The following is a 21058-nucleotide window of genomic DNA, read 5'->3' as shown; positions in this document are numbered from 1 at the left end:
GCGGGAATCGTAGAGTGTTATTTTGCCACTGGCAGTCAGGCTAAAGCAGTCCTGTCCATCAGGTTCTCCCAACCGGATCCGCAAACATTAATATCCCACCCCTCCGCCACCACCCGCATGCCAGCTTCCTGCCATGCCTGGGCTGGCAGCCATGCAAATGCAGGCTCTGTGCAAACAGCGAGTGCAGAACCCTGTGCAGGCGAGCCCCGCAGCCTGCCAGCGAACAGGTGAATCCAGCCGGGCCAGCGCTGGTCCCAGGCTCACTACGCGCTGGGAGCGCATGGAGGGTGATAACGTAACAAGTAGTGTCTTCACCAGGCGGGTCGGTTGGCGAGTGAGCGGGGAAAGACATGTCGGAATGCGTAGTATGCTAAAATAAAGTAAATATTACAAAAATATATATGTTTTCCTGTGTTTCCTTAATATTGATGCACTGCTTTGGCTGTTAGTTTTGGGTGTATTCAAAGGTGGCCCAAGCTTGCCCATTTTTTGGCCGGAATTTTAAAATAAAATAAACATAATAAAAAAAATGCTTCTGAATATTCGATCTGGGCAGCAAAAGCGAAACGTCTAAAGCGAAAGCAAAAACAAAATAAACTGCAATGTAAAGAAAAAAATAATGGTTTGAAGTGTTTGAAGCTTCTCAATACAGGAACTACTTCCATTGCATAATACCATCTGCAGATAGATGTGGGTTTTTAAAGACTCATTTCCATATCATCATGGGATTCTGCTCAGTGAGGTTGAGTGTGAATATTTCTACTACACCTGAACACATTGTTATTATTATTATTTTTTTTTATCTTTATTTTCTTATTATTGTGTGGTATCAAAAGTTGATGTTTTCTGTGGTTTCTCTGTGGTGGAGCTCCATGGCTGTTACTGAGTTTAATGGAGCCCTAAATTCCTCCCGCCCTATATTAAACAGTGTCACTTAATAGCACAGCAGCGCCGGTGTAAAAGTAGCATGGCCACGCTGACGCCACATCTAGAGCCATGACACGTTGACAGAGACAGACCGGAGACATCCTTGATGCACTTGTTTGTTTTTTTTCAAACTAGGAAATTCAAGAATGCATGCAAACCTGCACCAATGAACAGATAAACCCACGAGCAGACAGTTTTTTTTTTTACATGTATTTGCAAAACAAGCGATACATCCAAACAAACACAGTGTGTTTATTATAATCTCTTCCTCCTCCTCTATGGCTCTCTCCTTACTTTAAGTATCCATGCATAATGTCACCTCTAATAGTGTCCTGCACTGGAGGGGGGGTGGAGGCGGGCGGGGGGGGGGGGGGGTCATGTGGCATATAGCGCCGCTCTCCCTCTCCCTGCTTTGACCCCCAGCGGTGGGCTGTTTTGACTGGGCTAAATCCACCCCGTCCCAAATAGGTCGTTCGGCAGACATGAGCGCAAGGCATAGCTATCCGCCTGTTCACAGGCCCCTAAAACCCTGCGCTGCAGAGCCATTATAAACACCCTAGCTCCGCAGGAATGATGATGAAATCCTACCCACCTCGCCTATCCCGACTCCAGCGCGAGAAAACCCAAAGCGCGTGTACACAGACGCGCGGGCAAACACATGCTGTACACAGGCGCGCACGCATTGATACACGGCTCTCTGATGCACTGCGATCATTTAAGTAACCCTACGCTCTGGAACCAGTAGCATCAAACCACATTAGTATGCAGCTGCGGCTAAATGGCGGCACTAACAGCCTCAGCACGCAGGGCCCTCGGTGCCAGGGTTAACAGCGGCCGGGGCCCGGCCCTGTGTTAAGTCAACGAGCCACTTATGTGGTTGGTCAGGTAGGAGTGTGTGAACGGTGCTGGGGGGGGGGGGTCAGGTCACAGCGCCGGGCCATCTGTGGCTTCAAGATGCACCGCACCGTTCCTCTTAGCGGTCTTGGGTTAGGCCTTAATACGCCTCACAGTTTCCTCCTGAATGGGCCCCTCCCCGTGCTGCTGCTGCGCACACATGCAAACACGGACACACGCTTACACAGACACTCTCAAAAGCCCGCGGGAATGGGCTTTTGTACAGTTGTGTGTGTGTGTGTGTGTGTGTGTGTGTGTGTGTGTGTGTGTGTGTGTGTGTGTGTGTGTGTGTGTGTGTGTGTGTGTGTGTGTGTGTGTGTGTGTGTGTGTGTGTGTGTGTGGAGCAATTTGGTCCACGATTGTACTGTCCATTGATTGGAATTATACTCTTGTCCATCCCAGTTAACTTATTTTTCAGCTTTATAGCTGTCAGCCCATGCATAGACACTGACATTCAAACACACACAAGCATGCACGCAAATAGGTACTCGGTGCTATATACTTTTCGGCCGTATTTTTAGGGTGGCACTGATGACATCACCTCTATTAGAGCTCAAAATATCTGCAATTGTGCTCCTCCATAATTTCTCAGATATAGATCACACCACAATTTTTTTTTTAGTTCATACTGACAGTGTTGGGGTTGGACGACGGGGGGCCTGGAACAGTGGCGCTGTTTTTTCACGTTTAATTCTTATTATAGTGTGTACTCACTGCGTGGCTCCCTGGGCCCGTCCACGGTGACCTTGATGGCTCGGTGGTAGGTGGCCACTTGGGGGGGACCAGTGAAGACCGTGATGGTCAGTGTGAAACTCTTTCCTGCACCAGACACAGAGCATTGTTTGATGAAAAACATCTCAGCAACACCTTGCGTGTTCAACGGAATTAATCGAGGCATTTATTCCCTCCCTTAATGACTGGACATTTAAAACTGGGGGCCCGCCCCTTGGTGGACCAACATTGGAAAGACATTATTTTAAATCACTCTGAACATGCATTCCAGGTTGTCTGGACGACTTACAGTGACATTTTACTCATCAAACAGTGTTTTCTAGCTCCCTCCACCCTGCGTCTACGTGGCGCGCTGCAGAGACGCTCATATCAAACTCTCTTTGTTAATAAAAGAAAAAAATGTGCGAGGAAAAGTAATCCTCGGGTAGGGCTAATTCACTGCTTAAATTAAAGGTTGTTTTTAATCTATATTTTTCATTAGTATAGTCTGCATGATGAATGTGAGCAGCGGCTCTAGTGTAAGAGGGGGAAAGCGAAAGCTTTTTAACTGACAGTCCATGGACTGAAAATGGCCTTTTGTGTGAAATGGGCCCATTGCTGGTATAAAAAGAATTTACTTTTTTATTTTTACTGATGTTAGTGGGACTACGCATGAAGTAGCCACAACCTACATCCCTATGAGGGTTTTTTTTTTAATTTTATTTTTTACTCAACCATTTTCTTCCCGACATCGGAAATTCAGGGCCGGGCCTAGAAACGGCCACCCTCAGTCGTTCAACACCACGTGACCGCCTAGAACAATTACCGCGGTCGGAACCTGGTGCGCCACCTGGATCCGACCCGGAGGAGCCCTAGAATCAATTAGGGCCAATTTAATTAAAAAAAATATATACATTAAAAAAAGGGGGGAAAAAGGTACCCCCTTTGGGTCACCCACCTCTGCCGCTCCGGCCCACGAAGCGCAAGTCGTTGAAGCGGGCCACCTGGTTCTTCATCACCGCCGAGGCGTTCCTCAGCTCGGCTGAGTAGTTCTCGTCGTTACCGGCCATCACCGTGACCAGGGTCCCGTCGGGGACGTCACCCAGAGCCACGACCTGCAGCATCACACATATAAACCAAATTAAATAGCGACTGCGCAAGCCAAACCACAGTCGGTTATAAGTAAAAACAACTGTGTCCTTGGCTTTTTTGAAAGGCAATTTTAAATCAAAAAATAATAATTTAAAAAAAAATATTAATTAATAATAATAACAACAATAATAACAATAATAACAGCAATAATTATATTATCGAAATTGTTTTTTTTTTAATAGGCTTAGGCCTATACACTGTGGCCTGTGGATTTTTAAAGCAACCTCCATCACATCATTCTAAATTAGACAGCAGTGATAATTCATCATAGAACCACTTAATTTCCCCGAATCTGTGCATATATATATTTTTTTTGTCTCCATACCATTGTTAATTTTATTTATATTTTTTTCTAGTTATACAATCAGATCCAGCAGTTATCATTTGTCATTCATAGCTGACTTAAAATGTGCATATGTGCACGTTCGTTTATCCACAGAACTATAAAGCCATCATTTTTGTATCCTCATTGTTATCAAAATAATGTGTCGACAATAAATTGCAGCGATTAAGGAAGATTTAAGAAAGTTATTTTTTGGAATAAAATCTTGCTTTTTATCATTAAAAAAAACCCGTCTATATATAAAAAAAAATCTATCTTAAATAATCCAAATAAAAGCCTCAATGAATCAACACAACACCAAGATGCATTATGAAAGCTGACAACATAGGCGCACAGTCTGAATCACAATTAAAATGGAGAAACTTTGAATTATTATTGGGCCTTTCTGTTGGTCTCACCCAGGCTTTGTACGCATATTTATTGGGGGATAGTTCCAATTTGTAAATGTTAAAATGGTCTTGCCTTGAAAGCCACGGGCAGCGTCTTGTTGCACCTCCAGTGTGAGGGCAGCACGGAGCAGAGGAAGTTGGGGCTGTCGGTGCGGACCAGCTCCCCGGCGTGGTCCGCCAGCACGTCCACCACGTTCCTGGTGTCCGGTCTGGAGCGCAGCGGGCCCGGGTTGGCCATGGTGCCGTTGCCGTCGCCGATCTTGCTGCAGGGGAAGGACGTGGAGGGCGGCGTGAACCGTCTGGTGGTGGTCGGGTCTACGGGAATATGCATCACAACAGCCGTGGTCAGTGCCGATTCGCCGGCGTTGTCAGCAGCAGTGCGCGTCGCGGGGTGCTCTGGTGGAAAGACAGAGAGTCCTCTTTTTCTTTCCCCCCCGGGGGTTCCACACCGACGGCGGCGGGCAAGCGGGTCAAGTCCAGAGGTGGAGCGCAGTGTGGACGGAGCCGAGTGCGCGCAGCCCCGGTGTTCAATTGGTGATGCGCTTCGAAAAAGAAACCCCGACCCCGAGTTTTTTTTTTCTTTTAAGAGTCTTTAACTAACAGAAACATAAAGGTGTATCATCTGCACGAGCTCGGAAAACGTGGGTTGCTTTCTGTTTCTCTAACTGTGGATGGGCGTGAAACACAAGCTCTCCAAAGTCTCTCTTGGCTTCAATGTACCGTGCGCTCGGTGGGGGGAAAAAAAAAACTTCAGTAAAAAGTGCAGATTCGCACGCCAGGCACCGACAGGATCCCGAAAACAAACAAAAGCGGCAGGATGCTAAATAATTTGATAAGTTAAAAAAAAAAAAAAACAACCCCTACACAGCCGGTCAGCGCCCAGCTGTCAACGGGGAAAATCCTCCAAGGACCGAAGTGAGACAGAAAAGAAAGACGCAACAGAGGAGCGCTCGAAGTGCGCTCCGCGACGCGCCGTGGATCCGCGCCCCCAAAAACTTCTCTCTCCGACACAGCCCCCCCCCGGATACCTAAGACGCTCGCGGGCGCAACTTAATCTTCATCGAACTTCGGAAGCGGAGCCACAAACAACGAAAATCAAAAAAAATCAAAATCAAAAAAAATAAAAATCAAATCAGATCAAAAATCAAAAACAAAAACCAACAAAAAAAAAAAAAAACCCCAACAAGAATCAAAAATCCAACCGAACCAACTGCGCAACGGCCGAACGCGGCTTTTCCTTCTGCGCGAGTTCCTTAGAGTCCGTCGCGCGTCACGCACACGGCAGCGAGTCCCAGATGAAGGTCGCGGAGTGAGAAGCGCAGTGAATATTATTTACCCAAAGTCACTTCAGCCTCTTTTTCTTTTTTTTTTTTTGGGGGGAGGGGGGGGGGGGGGAGGTTTTTTTTTTTTTTTTTTGTTTTTTTTTAGTGGCTGGGAGTGTGGCGGTGATTTGGACCAATCACCCGACTGGGCTGGGCTTTCATCGGACCAATCGGAGCCTCGCTCTCTCTTCCGTCGTGAATTATAGATGCTATCTGCGCCTCCCGAACCCCCCCCCCCCCCCCCGTGTTTTATTATTTGAACACATAGGGAGAGGAGAGTGTGACGTGGAAAAAAAAAACAAAAGCTAAATATGAAAATAATCACATTTATACTTGGCATTAAAGTCATTAAAGCAATAGATATGATGGGTTCTTGTCGTGAATTAATTAAAGCCCTTGACTTCTGATTTTATTATTATTATTACAATGGAAATCAAAACGAGCCAAGAAACAAATAAAAAAAAATAATCAATGAATAAATTGATACATTTCAGCTTGCCTAACAATATAAATTAATTGTTGTACATTTTTAAGATAAGATATCTGCATAATTTGGAGGCACTGTTAGAATACCCGCAACGCGCCCCCTCCATCAATATACTATGATAACATATCATAGCCATACTATAAATGCACAATCATATTTCATTATGGTTATTGTTGATTTATTTCTGCATTGGGTCGTTAAACATGCAGCTAATGTCATTTCAAGAGATCTATCTCGGTTGCACTTGATTTTAAGATACGTCGTTCTCTATGACGTATTTTCAATTTGATTTATTGATTCGATAACATATAAATGAGCGGTTATCTTTCATCAAAGGGTACAACAAAACCACGGTTCAGCCCCCGGGCTGTTTGGAGGTTTGGGGTTGTGATGGCACACCCTGCGGTGTGACGTTGCGCCATGTGATGCCGCTTTCAGACACTAGTAGGCGCATTTGTATTTCAATATTATAGCAGAGACCATGAGGGAGGCATTTGAAATCTGCAGGGAAAGTGACACTTTTAATATGTGCACTAATACACGAGAAAATACGGTATTATTTTGCATAATCAAATGCAATAAATGCCTTTCCCTCAGTTACTGGAGTAGACGAATAAAGCGCTTTACGGCCTTCGAGGTGCAATTTATAGAAATCATAATGTGCTATGTTTATGGTGATTTTAATTTAATATAACATATGTGGTACAGGTTATTCGTTTCCTAACTCCATAGGCCTATTTATCAAATGAAAAGCCACTATAAATAATAAAGCTGAGCTATACTTCACCCATCCCATACCTTGCTATTTTCCTTTTATTTAATTAGTTCCTTAAACGCAATGGGCTTCTGTAGCTATAATTCAACAAGAAGTGGGAACCTAAACCAAATCATCTCAACGTCTAAACGAGTTCAGATTTTTCCAAGAAAGTTCCTCTCATAATTCATCAAATAAATGAGGAATCCCGGACGGTTTTCTCGTTATTTTTTTTTTCTTCTTCTTATTTATCCTCTTGTTTTTTTCTTCTGAACAATTAACTGGATCGAATATTGTGCGCACTTTAAACTGGGATGGTTTCTAACGAGAGGGAGAGAGAGAGAGAGAGAGAGAGGGAGGGAGGGAGAGAGAGATATTGAGAGAGATGTATATTTTTAGGTTATCTTTAACTATTGCTATTTAAGTGCGACGTTTGCTGATTGCTCTCTTTATTTTAGTAATAGAATTCACACAAAAAAAATCACTCACTTTGTTTATATTCTTTAGCTTTTGTTTTCCACTTTCTTTGACCATTAACGATGTAAATGTTTCCAGAGGGGGGGTGGGGGGGGGCGGGCGGGCGGTCGGGGGAAATGAATGGATGAATGTTTTTTTTTTAAGTTGTTAAATGCATGAAGGGCATTAATGAAGCGCAGTGGACAACAGTGCCAGGCGTGAACGGAGTGGTTTTCCACCCCTAATTCCTCTTATCTAATGGGTGAGATTCGGACCGGAGACGGAGGCAGTTGGAGGAGTAAAATAATCCCCCCCCCCCCCCCCCCCAAAAAAAAGGATAAATTCTGATGAAGGGAGGGGGTCCGACGTGTGAAACCGACGCGTTGTTTCACCGCATGGAGAGCGTGGAGACACAGGCACGCGTGGGCAATTTTGAAGGGATCCAACGACGCTTTAATTGAAAGCGACTCGTCCGAAACTCTAAATCCAAACAATACCGGCGGGTAGACGGCGGTGGAATGTAACCGCATTTTTATTCAAGTATCTGTACTTTACCTGAGTACATTCAGTGTCAGAGACCTTCGCCTTTTACACGCCAGCAACTCAATGCAAACATCTATGCTTTTTACTCTCGTACATTTCTAAGACACTTGTGTTACTTTATAATTTTTTAATTCTATTATTTTTTTTTTTTTTTACTTATCAGGATTTACATTGATGTATATTTCAATCAGGCACTGGAGCTATGGAAGTGATTTAGGATTGCTCATCAACGATTCAGTTGGTCCATTTTCTTGTGAATATGGCACCACATTATAATATTTTATACCACTTGTGTTACATTTAACAGTAAGCCGTCACCTGACGTCACGTAATTCAGAAGAAGCTTTTATCCAAAGCGACTTACAATTATTAATACACCAATGGACGCAGCCACCAGGAGCAATAAAATGTAGATGCTCGACCACCTGAGCCACTGTCCCTGAGACCTTACATACGCCACAGTAGAACACTTTAACTTTTACTGGAGTCATTTTGTGCCACAGTACTTCTACGGTACTTTGACTACCACGGCCCGAGTACTTCTTCCACCGCTGGCAATAGGTAATATTTCACTCTTCCTCCCGCTTCGGTTCATTATTAACACGTGACCACAGGCCCAAGCTACACCGCTTGGCTCCGGGCGCCTGTCATATTTAGACCTCGGCATCTCCACGTGCACTTTCTACGGTTTCAGCCGCACAGACGTTGAGGACGGAGACCGCCGTGCCCCTGAACGATTTTTAATGATCCGGGCGGACCGGGGTCTGTAACCAAGACAAAAAAATAAGGGAAAAAAAAAACCAAAACCTTGCCTGCATGACATGTGAGACCCCTCCGCCCACCCCTCCGTCACGAAACAAATTGGTGAGACGAAAAAAGATCCTTGCCTTAAAGGATATAGGTAAGAGGAGTTTCCCAGAAGGAATCTTATCGTCTGTCACAGTCTTCGTTTCATTAAAAGAAGTTGTCGCCATCCATTATTCAACAGAGACTGCGGCGTCTGCTCGGGACGGGGCTGAGGAAGACGAACAATGTAAGGGCCGGTGGTATTAGTGCCGTCAGGTCTGGAAAACTGCACCTACGGCTTGTGCCACCCACGCCGTCTCCCACGTCTCCAAAAATACTGAACAAGTATGGAAATCCTTAAAGTTTCCTTTTCACCTGAATATGATCCCCTATTAGCTTTTCTAAATGGACGGTCTATTTTCGACCATGAGCCGCTGGACCGGCAACCGTTCATTTGAGAAAAAAAAAAAAAAAAAAAAAAAAGGAGGGTGGGTTTTTGGGAGCAATTACAAATAAGTTTAAAGCTTACGGATGACATAAGACAAAGGCTTCTATCTTTAGAGAGGTTGCGGCCGTCACACATTTCTGTACATTCACAAATTACAGGGCAAACTTGTCCCTCAACCCACCGAACGCATTCCTTCCAGAAAGTGTCTCCTCGAATTTCAGCCGGGGGTTTCTGCTCGCTGGAAATATGAGTGTTCTGAATGGACAATTCCTATGAAATGGAGTTTTTTTTTTTTATTCCGCTTGGATTGAATAAACTCTCTACTTCGGGCAAAGATCCCCCCCCCCCCTTTTTTTTTTTTTTTTTTCTCCCTGCGGTGGCCCTGGAATGCCGGACGTGTTTACCCTTCCCTACCTTTTGAAATTTGCTCGCTATAAAATAAAAAAAATAAAAAATCGACTTGATATGACTAGAGTGTCTGTGATTAGACTGCGACGTATGATGTCAGTTACCAAAGCCATTTTCGCCAGTCCCCTCAAAGCAAAATGCTATTCTGGCATCTGGAGTGTTTATATACACAAGTCTATGGAGGAACTCTATTACAACAATGAGGGCTACAGATTGTTTGGGCTTTGCTGCTCTGATGGCTGATTCCCTTTCAAACCTTGATTACATGATGTGTCAACAACACATCACAATCAGCGGCCATCATTGTCCAATTTGATGTGCAGACAAGAAAATAGGGAACACATTGAACGGTTTATATTAAAATGTTTTTTTTGCCAGCTGAAGGCTGCCCTTCTCTGGTGTAACCAACCATTAGGGACCAGTTCGGAGATGTTGTGCTTGTGTCTTCAAAGTATCTTCAAAGACAACCGAAAAAAAAAAAAAAATTTTTTTACAACCATTTGAAACAATGAGGGCTTAACAAATCCTACTTAAATGAATCCAAAAATTTTTAAAACGCCTTTCTGAGACGTTGCTTAATTTAAGATGAATTAGCCCGAGACTAGGAAGTCCTAGAGCAAGGTAGCGAAGGGCTTGTCAGCTCCTTCTGTCCGGTCTTGGTGCTGGTTTTAGTCCAGATCAGCCTGGTCGACCTGGAGGCCACTTCCATGAATCCAAAGATAAACCTGCCTCTGTCAGGTTAAACTTTAACCTTCACTTTGCATTGTCTCTAATCTTCCTTCTGGAAATCCATTTTTTTTTTAAACCAGGACGAGTGAATCTGATACTATTTCAAACCACGAGTGAGAAAGGCCATTTCAGTTAGTCCACCTTAAAAGTGTGATTTAGTCCAAGACTTGGCCTAATGTGTGTCCGCGAAGCCGCCCATAAATTTCTCTCTCGTGATGTCTCTTTTTTTACCCATAACAGCGCTTGGCTCCAATCTCAGACCCTCCGAGGCATTTAGGATATACATTACCCTGACGATCAACGAGTTTTTGGTTCTTAAACACCCGGGAGATAATTACTGTGTAAGTATGACAGACAAAGATGCAGTGATCACCAGAGGAGACAAGGAGCCCGTTCATCTCATGCATCTTTAATACTCTGCCTACATTTTTGTAAAAGGTGCGGAGCGTAGCCGAGGGCTTATTAAAGGCCTTTGAATCAATTCACTACCGTAATGGCTGTTGGGGGATGTCTCTGGATTTGTGTCTGTTGGAGTATAGCAATGTTTTTCCATCCCGTGCACTAACGAAACGCTTAACAAAACAGCTCAGCCAGACCATTAAAGTGACGTTTTGAACGTGATGTGGGCATTGACTCTTGTTGCTGTGCTGTTTTGGTTCTATAGTTTGTGCAAAATTACGAGCAAACAAACAAAAACAAACCCCATTGGAAACACTTTATTGCCATCTGTTTACGGTTTACATTTTAAAAATAGTTTCTTTTTAAAGGTAGTTTTCCTCTAGGTTTTTTTTTTTTGTCCGATTTTTCTTTTGCCTTGTATTTAATGCTCATCATGAGGTTTATCGACGTCACCATTATTTTCTTATCCTTAGGTTTATCTTTCTGGTTCAATGGCAGGTTTATTTCATTGGTTATTGTATACGACCAATTGATATTTGACCCATTCATTCTTTATTGATTTTCTGTTATTTTGGAAGATATATTTGCCATCTATCATTAGGATGAGTATATTGCCATATTTTCTTTGGGTTTTATTCTATATCTTAAATTCTCATATTTTGCCATTTCTTTCTGTTGATTAAGTGTTGTTGTCTGTCTCTGTCTGTCTGTCTGTCTGTCTGTCTGTCTGTCTGTCTGTCTGTCTATCTATCTATCTATCTATCTATCTATCTATCTATCTATCTATCTATCTATCTATCTATCTATCTATCTATCTATCTATCTACCTGTCTGTCTGTCTGTCTGTCTGTCTGTCTGTCTGTCTATCTATCTTCTATTGGAATTTGATATTTCCCTTTGCTCCAGAAGGGGCTGCTGCAGATAGCATTTAGTGCGTGTGCATGTGTGTGTGTGTGTGTGTGTGTGTGTGTGTGTGTGTGTGTGTGTGTGTGTGTGCACGTGTGCGTGTGTTTGTTTGTGTGTGTGTGGATGTACTCATCAGTCTGCACGCCCTTGTAGGATAATATTAAGACATGTTTTTCCCTCGCCTCGCCAACGGGTGCTCACAGTGTCAATAACCGAATGGAATTAATATCTGTCCATTCATTGGCAGGTCAAGGGGGCGGGGGGGGGGGGGACCCACACCCGGAGGGAGGGGTGGTGGTGGTGCTGCACCCCTCGACCCCCCCCCCCCCCCAACCTCGGTTACGCTCTGAGACCGCCCTCACATCATCCGTCGGGTACACTCACCAGACGATGACATTCAGCGGTGATGTGGCTGTGATGTGGCTTCTTGGAGCCTGTTTATTCTTTGGAAGCCACTGAAAGAAGCCCTGGACGGCAATCTAACCAAAGACGGCCCGGCGCTATTATAGGAGCTCTTTGGGTGAAGGTTTGATCTGGTGGGTTATGTAAATAAGGCCCTGCCTCACTGTGGGCCACTGCCGCCACCGTCGTCGGGCAACATTGTTCGGCGTGACCTAAGGTTACCTTGATCTGTGGATGTTGAGTATAACCTGAGAACGCTGCTCTACCCCTGTTCATTTTCTTTGGTGAATGACAGGTTTTGTTTCTTCTTCTTTTTCTTCTTCTTCTTCTTCCTCTTCTTCCTCTTCTTCTTCACGGAGTCTTTATTTACCCCCGAAAGTCAGCATAACTTTCAGATCTAAATGAGTTCCATAAATATGTCATCTCCCTCCATTTCTTTTCAGTTGTGGTTTTTAGTGTGAGCTATAATCATTTCTCATCTTTCTTTGTCTCTGTGTCTGTCTGTCTATTTGCGCGTAACAACACACATGAACACACTTAGACGCGTACTCAAACACGCACGCGCGCACACACACACACACACACACGCGCACGCACATACACCCACACATGCACACCCACACACACACACACACACACACACACACACACACACACACACACACACACACACACACACACACACACACACACACACACACACACACACATACATACACACACACACACGCACACTCACCAATGCACAGTGTTTCTCCTTCTGCTTCTGATGCAAGGATGGCAATCTGTAATCTGTAGTAATTGCATGTTGCAGAAAAACATTTTTCCGCTGTGGTAATCGCTGCAATATGTGCTGTTGCGTTGCCAAAGTGACAGCACCCACACCCCCTACAGTCACATGCACGCGCGCGCGCATAGACGAACACACACACACACATACACAAACACACACACACATCCTGATTCCCCATGTGCATTGCCTTTGCCAAATGGATCCTGGCTTCAGCATTCTAGTATAGTGAGCAACTGGCGACTGGTGGGAAGTACCACACACACATACACACACACACACACACACACACACACACACACACACACACACACATATAGACACACACTCACACACAAACACACCTGTGGCACCATCACACTGCATTCACCTCCTGTAACAGATTTTGAGTTCCTCCCTGTGACAGTTTAACTGCCATGCGGCCCCAGTGCCAGAGTCCTGCCTGAGCCCAGCTGCCACACACACACACACACACACACACGCACACACACACACACACACCAAAAGAAGAAGAATCTTTAACTGGAGACACTCGCTCTCTCCTCCGGTCGGCAGCGAGTGGTTCAGTTATCACGTGGCGCAAATGGACGATGGAATTACGCGTGTATGTATGAGTATGTCCAATTTTAATTCCCCAATTACCTCTTGTAAAAATGTCATCGGGAATTAAGCCGTATGAGTCAGCTCCGTGACAAATGCCTGTGGAAAGGTCTAGCCTTGTTTAATCCAGGCAGTGTTGTGCTGCACGGTCTGTGGCCAGACCATCAATGCCTATTTATCTCACCGCTGTCCACTGTCCCGCCGCCGTGACACCGCCGTTTGGATCGCGCCGCAGGATTCTGAGGTTCCTCCTCCCAACACCAACACCTCACAGCTCCGCCGGGAGAGTGGACAAAGTGTGGCCAGCCCCGATAAAGCCCAATTGATTCGTCCATCTCGTCAGTCATTTCTCTCTCGAACATCTCTGCCCACAGCCTGCCGTGGTGACTGAGCCGTGGCACGTGTTTTATGAAACCAGCACTGGCCACGTTGCTGCTCCTCGAGCCCAAAACAGCACCGAGACATTTCGTCAATTCGTCTCATTTAGGCGTCTCTTTCCCAGCTCCACACACACACCTACTGTATTATCAGGACGCCAAAATCTTCCAAGACATTCATAGAAACACACAGCTACAGACACGCAGATCACAGCCAGACCCTTTGTCTGCTCTGGGCTGCTTTTCCCGACTGCCGAGGCCGAGGCCGTCCAAAAACCTCCCGGCAGTTGAACTTCCCCGCGACTCTAATGGAGTTCATGTGACGGATCAAATGGCTCACGCTGACTGAGGAGAGGAGACAGAATGCGGCACTGGAAGCCGTTCAGTTTGACAACCCAAACACGTTTGACTGGCAACGCAGCCTGCCTACGCTCTTCCTCTGCCAAAATACCTCATACAAATATAGTAGCGCCACCAGAGACTTGACAACGTGGGGGAGATGAGGTGGAGGGGCCGGGGTGTGAGGGTTGGGGTTGGGGTTGGAGCCTGCCTGCTCTGAAAATAAGTCGTGAGGCGCCCCCCCCCCCCACACACACACACACACACAAAGACAGAGCCCCCCATAACTCGGTGTTTTTCTTAAAATGAAATCGCATGTGAGCCCAATATTAGGAAGCGCGCATGGCTTCCAGCGACCACCGAGCCATTACAGCGGAGCCTGTAAACCACATTTTCATCAGCAGACAATACCCCTTTGTGCTTGACCGAGTGGCGGTCCCCAAGGAGGACCCCGGCGGACGTTTGAGACGCTGGCGAGGGGAGAGAGCGAGGTGCGACGACACGGGGGGAGGGAGGAGGGGGGAAAGTCACGGATTGGAAGAAGTGTCGTCTTTTTTTTCAGCCGCGTCAGGAGAAGGCGAGCGGAGGAGCTTGCCCTCATTTAGCCCCCGTGGCAAGGGGAGCCTTTGATGTGGTTGCCCAAGGAATGCCGTTGTTCATTCCTCCATGCAACAAAAGCCATGTGTTTGTATTTTTTTTATGCGACTAGGTTCCCTGTTCCTTGAAGCCATCGAGAAACACGATAAGGCGTGTCATGTATGAATCAAATGACATGAATGTCAATCAAGCGACGCATGGCCTCCCTCAACTTCCATGCCTCAGGTATAACTGCTGCACAAGTTAAACACACATATTTCTCTCTCCATATCTCCTTCTCCTGGATGCGCGCACACACACACACAAACACACACATGCACAGAAACACACACACACGCACAGAAACACACACACACACACACGCACAGAAACACACACATGCACACACCCACACACACACACACACACACACACACACACACACACACACAGCCACATGCACAGAAACACACACACACACAGACACAGACACATGCACAGAAACGCACACACACACACAGACACATGCACAGAAACACACACACATGCACACACACACACACACCTACACACACACGCACAAATGCACACACGACTAGCGTCTTTAGACTCTTTCAATGTCTTTCATCAAGCTCAATTGTTTTTTAACAAAGAGGTCATCCCAGGTTCTGTCACACCCATTCAAGTTTAAATGGACTTCAAAGCTCGTGAATTTGCATTTATTTTCCCCTTCAGAGAGGTCCAGTTGCCTGAGCACCACCTAACTCACCACAGAATGTAACCAGATTCATACAACGGCCCCGGCGCTGGTTTCCTGACAAGTGTCCGAGCCACTTTCCTCCGCGGACGCGAGACGGCTCTTGGAAAATACTCCGATGGCCCTCAGGGCTTTTCATTGTGAGGAAACGAGGGTGTGGTGCCTCTCAGCATGCGAGCCAGGGAGCTCAGGAGAGCACTTAGAGACACATAAATAATTGTATCACTGTTTTTGTGCAGCAAATGATCACTGTCAATCAGGCAATTCGCTCCAATTGGATTCAAATGAAATCAACAGAGAATGACTCACCCGCAAATGTCACTGAGCCCTTGAGCAGTGGCTGGAGAGAGTCAAAGCTTTGCATGTGACTCCGCGGGCCCGAGTCCCAGAACCGGATTAAGCTAAACTAATTTGGGGCTAAAAACGTATTTTCGGCGGTGTTTACGTTGAAACGATTGCCTGAATGAAGGACTTGGCTTGATCTGAGGCAGAGAAAAACCACCTCTGTGTGTCAGAGGTGACTAAATGTTTCCTCTCATCATCCGCGTCGCTAATCACCGGTGGCGTTGCCCGTGTACAGTCAGTGCCCCCGGGCCACGTCGAGCCGAGCCAGCGCAGCGCGGCGGGGCCCTCTCTCTCTCTCTCTCTCTCTCTCTCTCTCTCTTTCTCTCTCCCCTCTGACTGAGAGCCTCGGGCGTCCAACGAGGCTTTGGGCTAAACTGCACGCTAATCCCCTGATTGCTGTGTTTAGGCCAGCGCCTCGCCGCTCCACGTCAACAGGGGGCACGGCTAACGACAAACTAACGACGCGGCGATGACAAGGAGCGTCTGTAATCCCAATCAGAAGCCTGGACCCCGGCCGCCCGGCAATTAGACCGGTCGGCCTTGGCGGACCGAATGACTGGCGCATTGTCCCTGCCCCGTTGTGTCGTTTTACTGATTCAAAGTGAAAAGCTGCGTTCGCGTCTGTCAGACATTAGCCGCCGAACACGGACGCCGCTCTCCGAGGTCGGCTCTTTCGGTCATGTTGGATTACGGTGATCCAAGGGGTGTCGAGGGAACGTGGTCGGATCCGTTGGTTTGATCTTTTTTTTTTTTTTTTTTTCCTCCCCCCCCCCCCCCAACTTGAATATCCCTCTTAGGTAGTGGGACATATTAGTATTTATTAATTTATTTGACCTTTTTTGACGTCTGGAAACACAATGCGCTATGAATTTCCCCTCGATCAATAAAGTATAAAACATTCCTTTGAGTTAAGTCTGGTGGTGGTGAATTTAAAGTCAGGAGACCGGCAGCTTGCCTTGACCGGCTATTATGATGAGGTCAGACAGCATTTAGGGGAGAAAAACTTCACGGTCATCATGCTGACACACTCGTCCTCCTCCACACTCCTGACTCAGCGGTGTTATACTCATAGTCACAGTGAGCGGTCGTCTGCGCCTGTGTGTGTGTGTGTGTGTGTGTGTGCGCGCGCGTGCGTTTGTGCGCGCGCGTGTGTGTGCAGCTTTGTGTTTTCATGTTCATGTTGACTCGTCTTTGTCCACAACAAGAACATTTGTTTCTCTACTGAGGCTTCGTTCCACCGTCACCACAGAAAAAAAGTACAAGCCACACACAGTTGTGAATAACAACGGTTGATAGCCTCAGGATTCAAAGCGGCGACATCGCAAACACGTATAGAGTGAAGGTGGGCTTGTTGAAGTGCAGGCAGCGTAATCAATATTTTGGGGGTAATTATGCTTTATAATCAAACCGTTTCTCCTCGGGCACCGCCCAAAATGAGAAAGCATAATTAAGGAGACACACTCACAGACACAAGCAGCTCCGTTAAATTCACTTTGCCCCCCAAATGAACGGGCCAAGTGAAAAACAAAATGCCATTTTTAAAATGCTGCCTTCTCCAAAAAATCGATTCTCCTCGATTAAAAGTTGCGTTTTGGGATAGGGAAGAAGCATGTTTTATTACACTGAGGACAATTAGCTGTATGTAAACAAGTTTGGGAGGGGGGGGGGGGGGGGGGGGGGGGGGATGTGGGGAAAAATAAAAGGAAATAGAGAATCAAAAGCCATCTCTCAGCCTGCAGCCTCTCGCATCCTATCATTATCTGCATTTTTCCTCCCCCATAATTAACTTTTTTTTTTCTTTATTGCTTATGGGAAGAGGGATGGGCCAGAGATGTTTTGAATGTTTAAAGTCGCTCGTAATTAAGTGAGGGAGATGCCGTCTGGACCAGGGATCGGGATGTGAAAAACATGCTTTTTAATCCCCCGGCTCCCCTGGGTTCTTCAATCTTCTCTGAAAACCTCGAGACGGGGTGAAAGTAAAAAATGCATTTGCTTCGACCGAGCGCATCTGCCGTGATTCCATCTTCTGTGTTTTTTTGGAGCGTTTTCAGTTTTCAGTCAAACTGATGACCACGCCGGTGTCCCGTGCATGTCGTGTTTTATGGTCAAAATCATAGCAATCTTTTCTCAAAGCGTTTGTTCGTTTTTGTTGGTTTGTTGTTTTCATAATAGCACTGCGACACATGTTAGTGAACGAGATGTAGCTCTATCTCACTCTGACTGAAACTCCTGTTCGACTCACGTCTCTGAACAGGAAGTACTGTATGTCTACGCTTCACCGATCGCAACATTCATTTGAGGGGAATTGACTTAATGTACAACGTGTGTTTTTCAATAGTAATAAGAATATTTATTATTATTATTATTATTGAAAAACACAGCAGCAAACACAAACACTGCAGGCAGCAATACACAGTAACTTTGTGTTATGTGAAATGCATCACAATTTACTAAACTTACAAACATCAAACATTGTGGACTTACATCGGGTACACCCCTAGTTTCTTTTAGAATATTGTGACTGATCTTCAGGGTGACGTGGACGTATAACCGTAACGTCATTACTTTCATGGAATTTCCTGGATGCAACTTTCATAGCTTTACGTATGAAGCATTTCGATGAAGCATTATGCAGATAGGTCAGTTCTAAATAATTGTTCTAATCTTGTTCTGATCTTTTTCAGCATCTGTAACAATGACGAAAACAACCTCAGTAATTACTTTTTACAACAATATTATTAAATATATTTCACTTTAAAAATATATAAATACATTTATTTGTAATTTCTATTATTCTGTTAATAATGTACAATTTGAAAATTCAATTTAATATATTTTGTATTGTAATGCAGACAGCATTTATGTAACTTCAACAATAATTTTGAATTATAATTAATATGGAATAATTTGTTAAGATTTCAAACACTTTCTGCCTTTTCATTAAAGTTTGTTAAGTTTAGCTGTAGGAAAATGTTTATACATGAGGTGTATTCCAAACAAAGTATTTTATTTTTTATTTTCAGCTATATCTTATTCTCAGCTTACCTTTAATTTTACAATTAAAGAACGTGTGTTTTTGTACATTATGTGTGTTTTGTCATGTATGTCATTGCTGCTGCAAACAATGGAATTCCCCTTTGGGGATTAATAAAGTACTTTCATCTTTATCTTATCTTACCTTTAATACATTGAAGTATCAGTGTCAGTTACAGGAGATGACGTTGTGTCTGTTATACGTCATTTATGACGTATTCACATAGATTTACAATAACAGTTGAAATGACATTGAGTTTACTTTACTTCGATTACATTTTCAGTAAGTTACGTTTCTGTGAAATATGAAAAACGTTGTGGTATTTCTATTAGTAATTACCAATTCACGGCTTCTAGTTTTCTGATGCCTCGTTGGAATTTGAACGCCTCACTCAGCCGCACATTTCAGTGCTTTCCAGTGAACACGGTGACGAAGCCTGTAGATAACTGTTTATTGTATTTTTCATTAAGCCGGCAAAGTAATGTGGACCACTGATTTAAAGTATTCATCTAACAGATCTACCAGGTAAGAAGCGATATAAATATACACCTAAATCGATAGTTTGGTAACGTCGAACAAGTACAGAATGACTCCACTTCGCACCCTGGACAGGGTCCAACTGGACATTCTCAATTGGAATCCGTACACTTATAGTAAATAATATGATGATGTCATAAAGCGTCTTCTGGTAAATCTCATCTCGTTCGATTTCAAACAATACGTGTGGCGTGTCAGTTAACCAGATCAAATGAATATTCTGGCTCAGATTTGTTCGGTTTTTCACTTATATCTGTTAAACCATGAGAATTAAACCACAAGATCCTTGTCACATAGCGGTTTAAACAACACTTACTTCTAGCTTACGCCGAAGTATGTCATCCAGATAGTTTTAGGCGGGTTGGACATACTGTATTTCGGGCTGGTGGACTGGCACGTCGGTCTTAAAATTGCTCAATTTTTGGTCTGTTTTTCACTAATATCTGCTCCGTATGTGGATCAATTTGGATGAGACTTTTAGACAGCGCCGTTTAAACAAGACATCGACTGTGACCGTGTATTATGCAGAAGTTGATTTTCCAGATAGTTTTAGGGTTCAAAATTCCGATAATTTTTTTCATCTTCCCCCTCTTTCCTCTTACAATAACAATAAGGGGCTGCCATAAAATTACAATAGGGTTCCAGCTCTACAGGCTGGACCTATAATAATCCATCAACTGTAAAGGATGAGAAATTAGGAACCTGATGGATTGTGGATAATGACTATCCAGAAATAAATCAGTTTGTAAGATAAGATAATTAGGTGGAAATATGCACCACTTACATTATAATATAATTTCCATTCAATTGTCTAAATTATTTTCTGATCACATTTGCTCCTCGCTGGATATCCCATGCTGCTCCAAGCTCTACCTCCCGACAACACACCACGGTATGTTCACGTCGGTGGCCACTTCCATATGTGTTTGTTGATAGAAGTTGTTCAACGTTTAAAAACATGGTTCCACGTCCCCGTCCCCCACCACCACCGCCCAGCGCCCGCACCCGAGGGACCTATGCGGCACGTGGTCGCATTTATCAGATTGGAGGGCGGCCACAGGATGAACCGGCCCCTCTGGTCGTCTCAGGAACCGCCAGAAAATTTTATTTACTACAACGCCAAACCTTAACCTTCCACCAACCGGCACGGGAGCATGGCAGTTTACAGCGAAAACCATGCAGCAGGTTTTTAGGATCGGCGCTCCAGCCCTGCAGCCGCTCTCTCTACCTGGGAGCCGTCTCGCCCGCCGACCCCCTGAAAGTGTTTTCCATCAAGCGGTGTTGACAGACGGTGAAAGCAACGAGACGGACCCGAAAGTAAATAAGTACCTCCGAAACGTTTACAGCCCTAATCAAGTCCAGAGGGCCGCTCCCATTCAATATGCGCCCAGAGTTTTATAAATAGATATTATGCCCGACTAAATTGGAGACAGGGGGCTTTTACCGTTTCGTGGCTGTCATGAGTTTTTTATTATTTGCCTTTTGCTTTAAAATATTGAAACTCTTAATCAGATTTCGGCTGGCTCGGCCAAACTCTGTGTTTTGCCACCGGAGGCCAAACACCCAGCGAGAGGGAGCTTTGAACACATTCCAATCAAAAACATGTAATTTGAAAAGGGGGTAAAAAAATAAATGATAAAAAAAAAA

General features: G+C 44.8%; 1 protein-coding gene across 1 annotated transcript in view; it reads right to left on the bottom strand.

Moving 5' to 3' along the window:
* runx3 (RUNX family transcription factor 3) overlaps positions 1-21058 on the bottom strand; it is a 52923-nt gene that overhangs the window by 27171 nt on the left and 4694 nt on the right. The window contains exons 2-4 of the mRNA XM_080012823.1: positions 4490-4731; positions 3491-3647; positions 2536-2640 (exon numbers count right to left, since the gene is read on the bottom strand). Of these exons, the coding sequence (XP_079868949.1) occupies positions 2536-2640; positions 3491-3647; positions 4490-4731 (504 nt within the window). The remainder of the gene's footprint in view (positions 1-2535; positions 2641-3490; positions 3648-4489; positions 4732-21058) is intronic.

This window comes from Zeus faber (genome assembly GCF_960531495.2).
Source record: "Zeus faber genome assembly, chromosome: 13".
Taxonomy (NCBI): domain Eukaryota; kingdom Metazoa; phylum Chordata; class Actinopteri; order Zeiformes; family Zeidae; genus Zeus; species Zeus faber.
The sequence above is the reverse complement of the archived record's forward strand: the minus strand, read 5'-3'. Positions and strand labels throughout refer to the sequence as shown.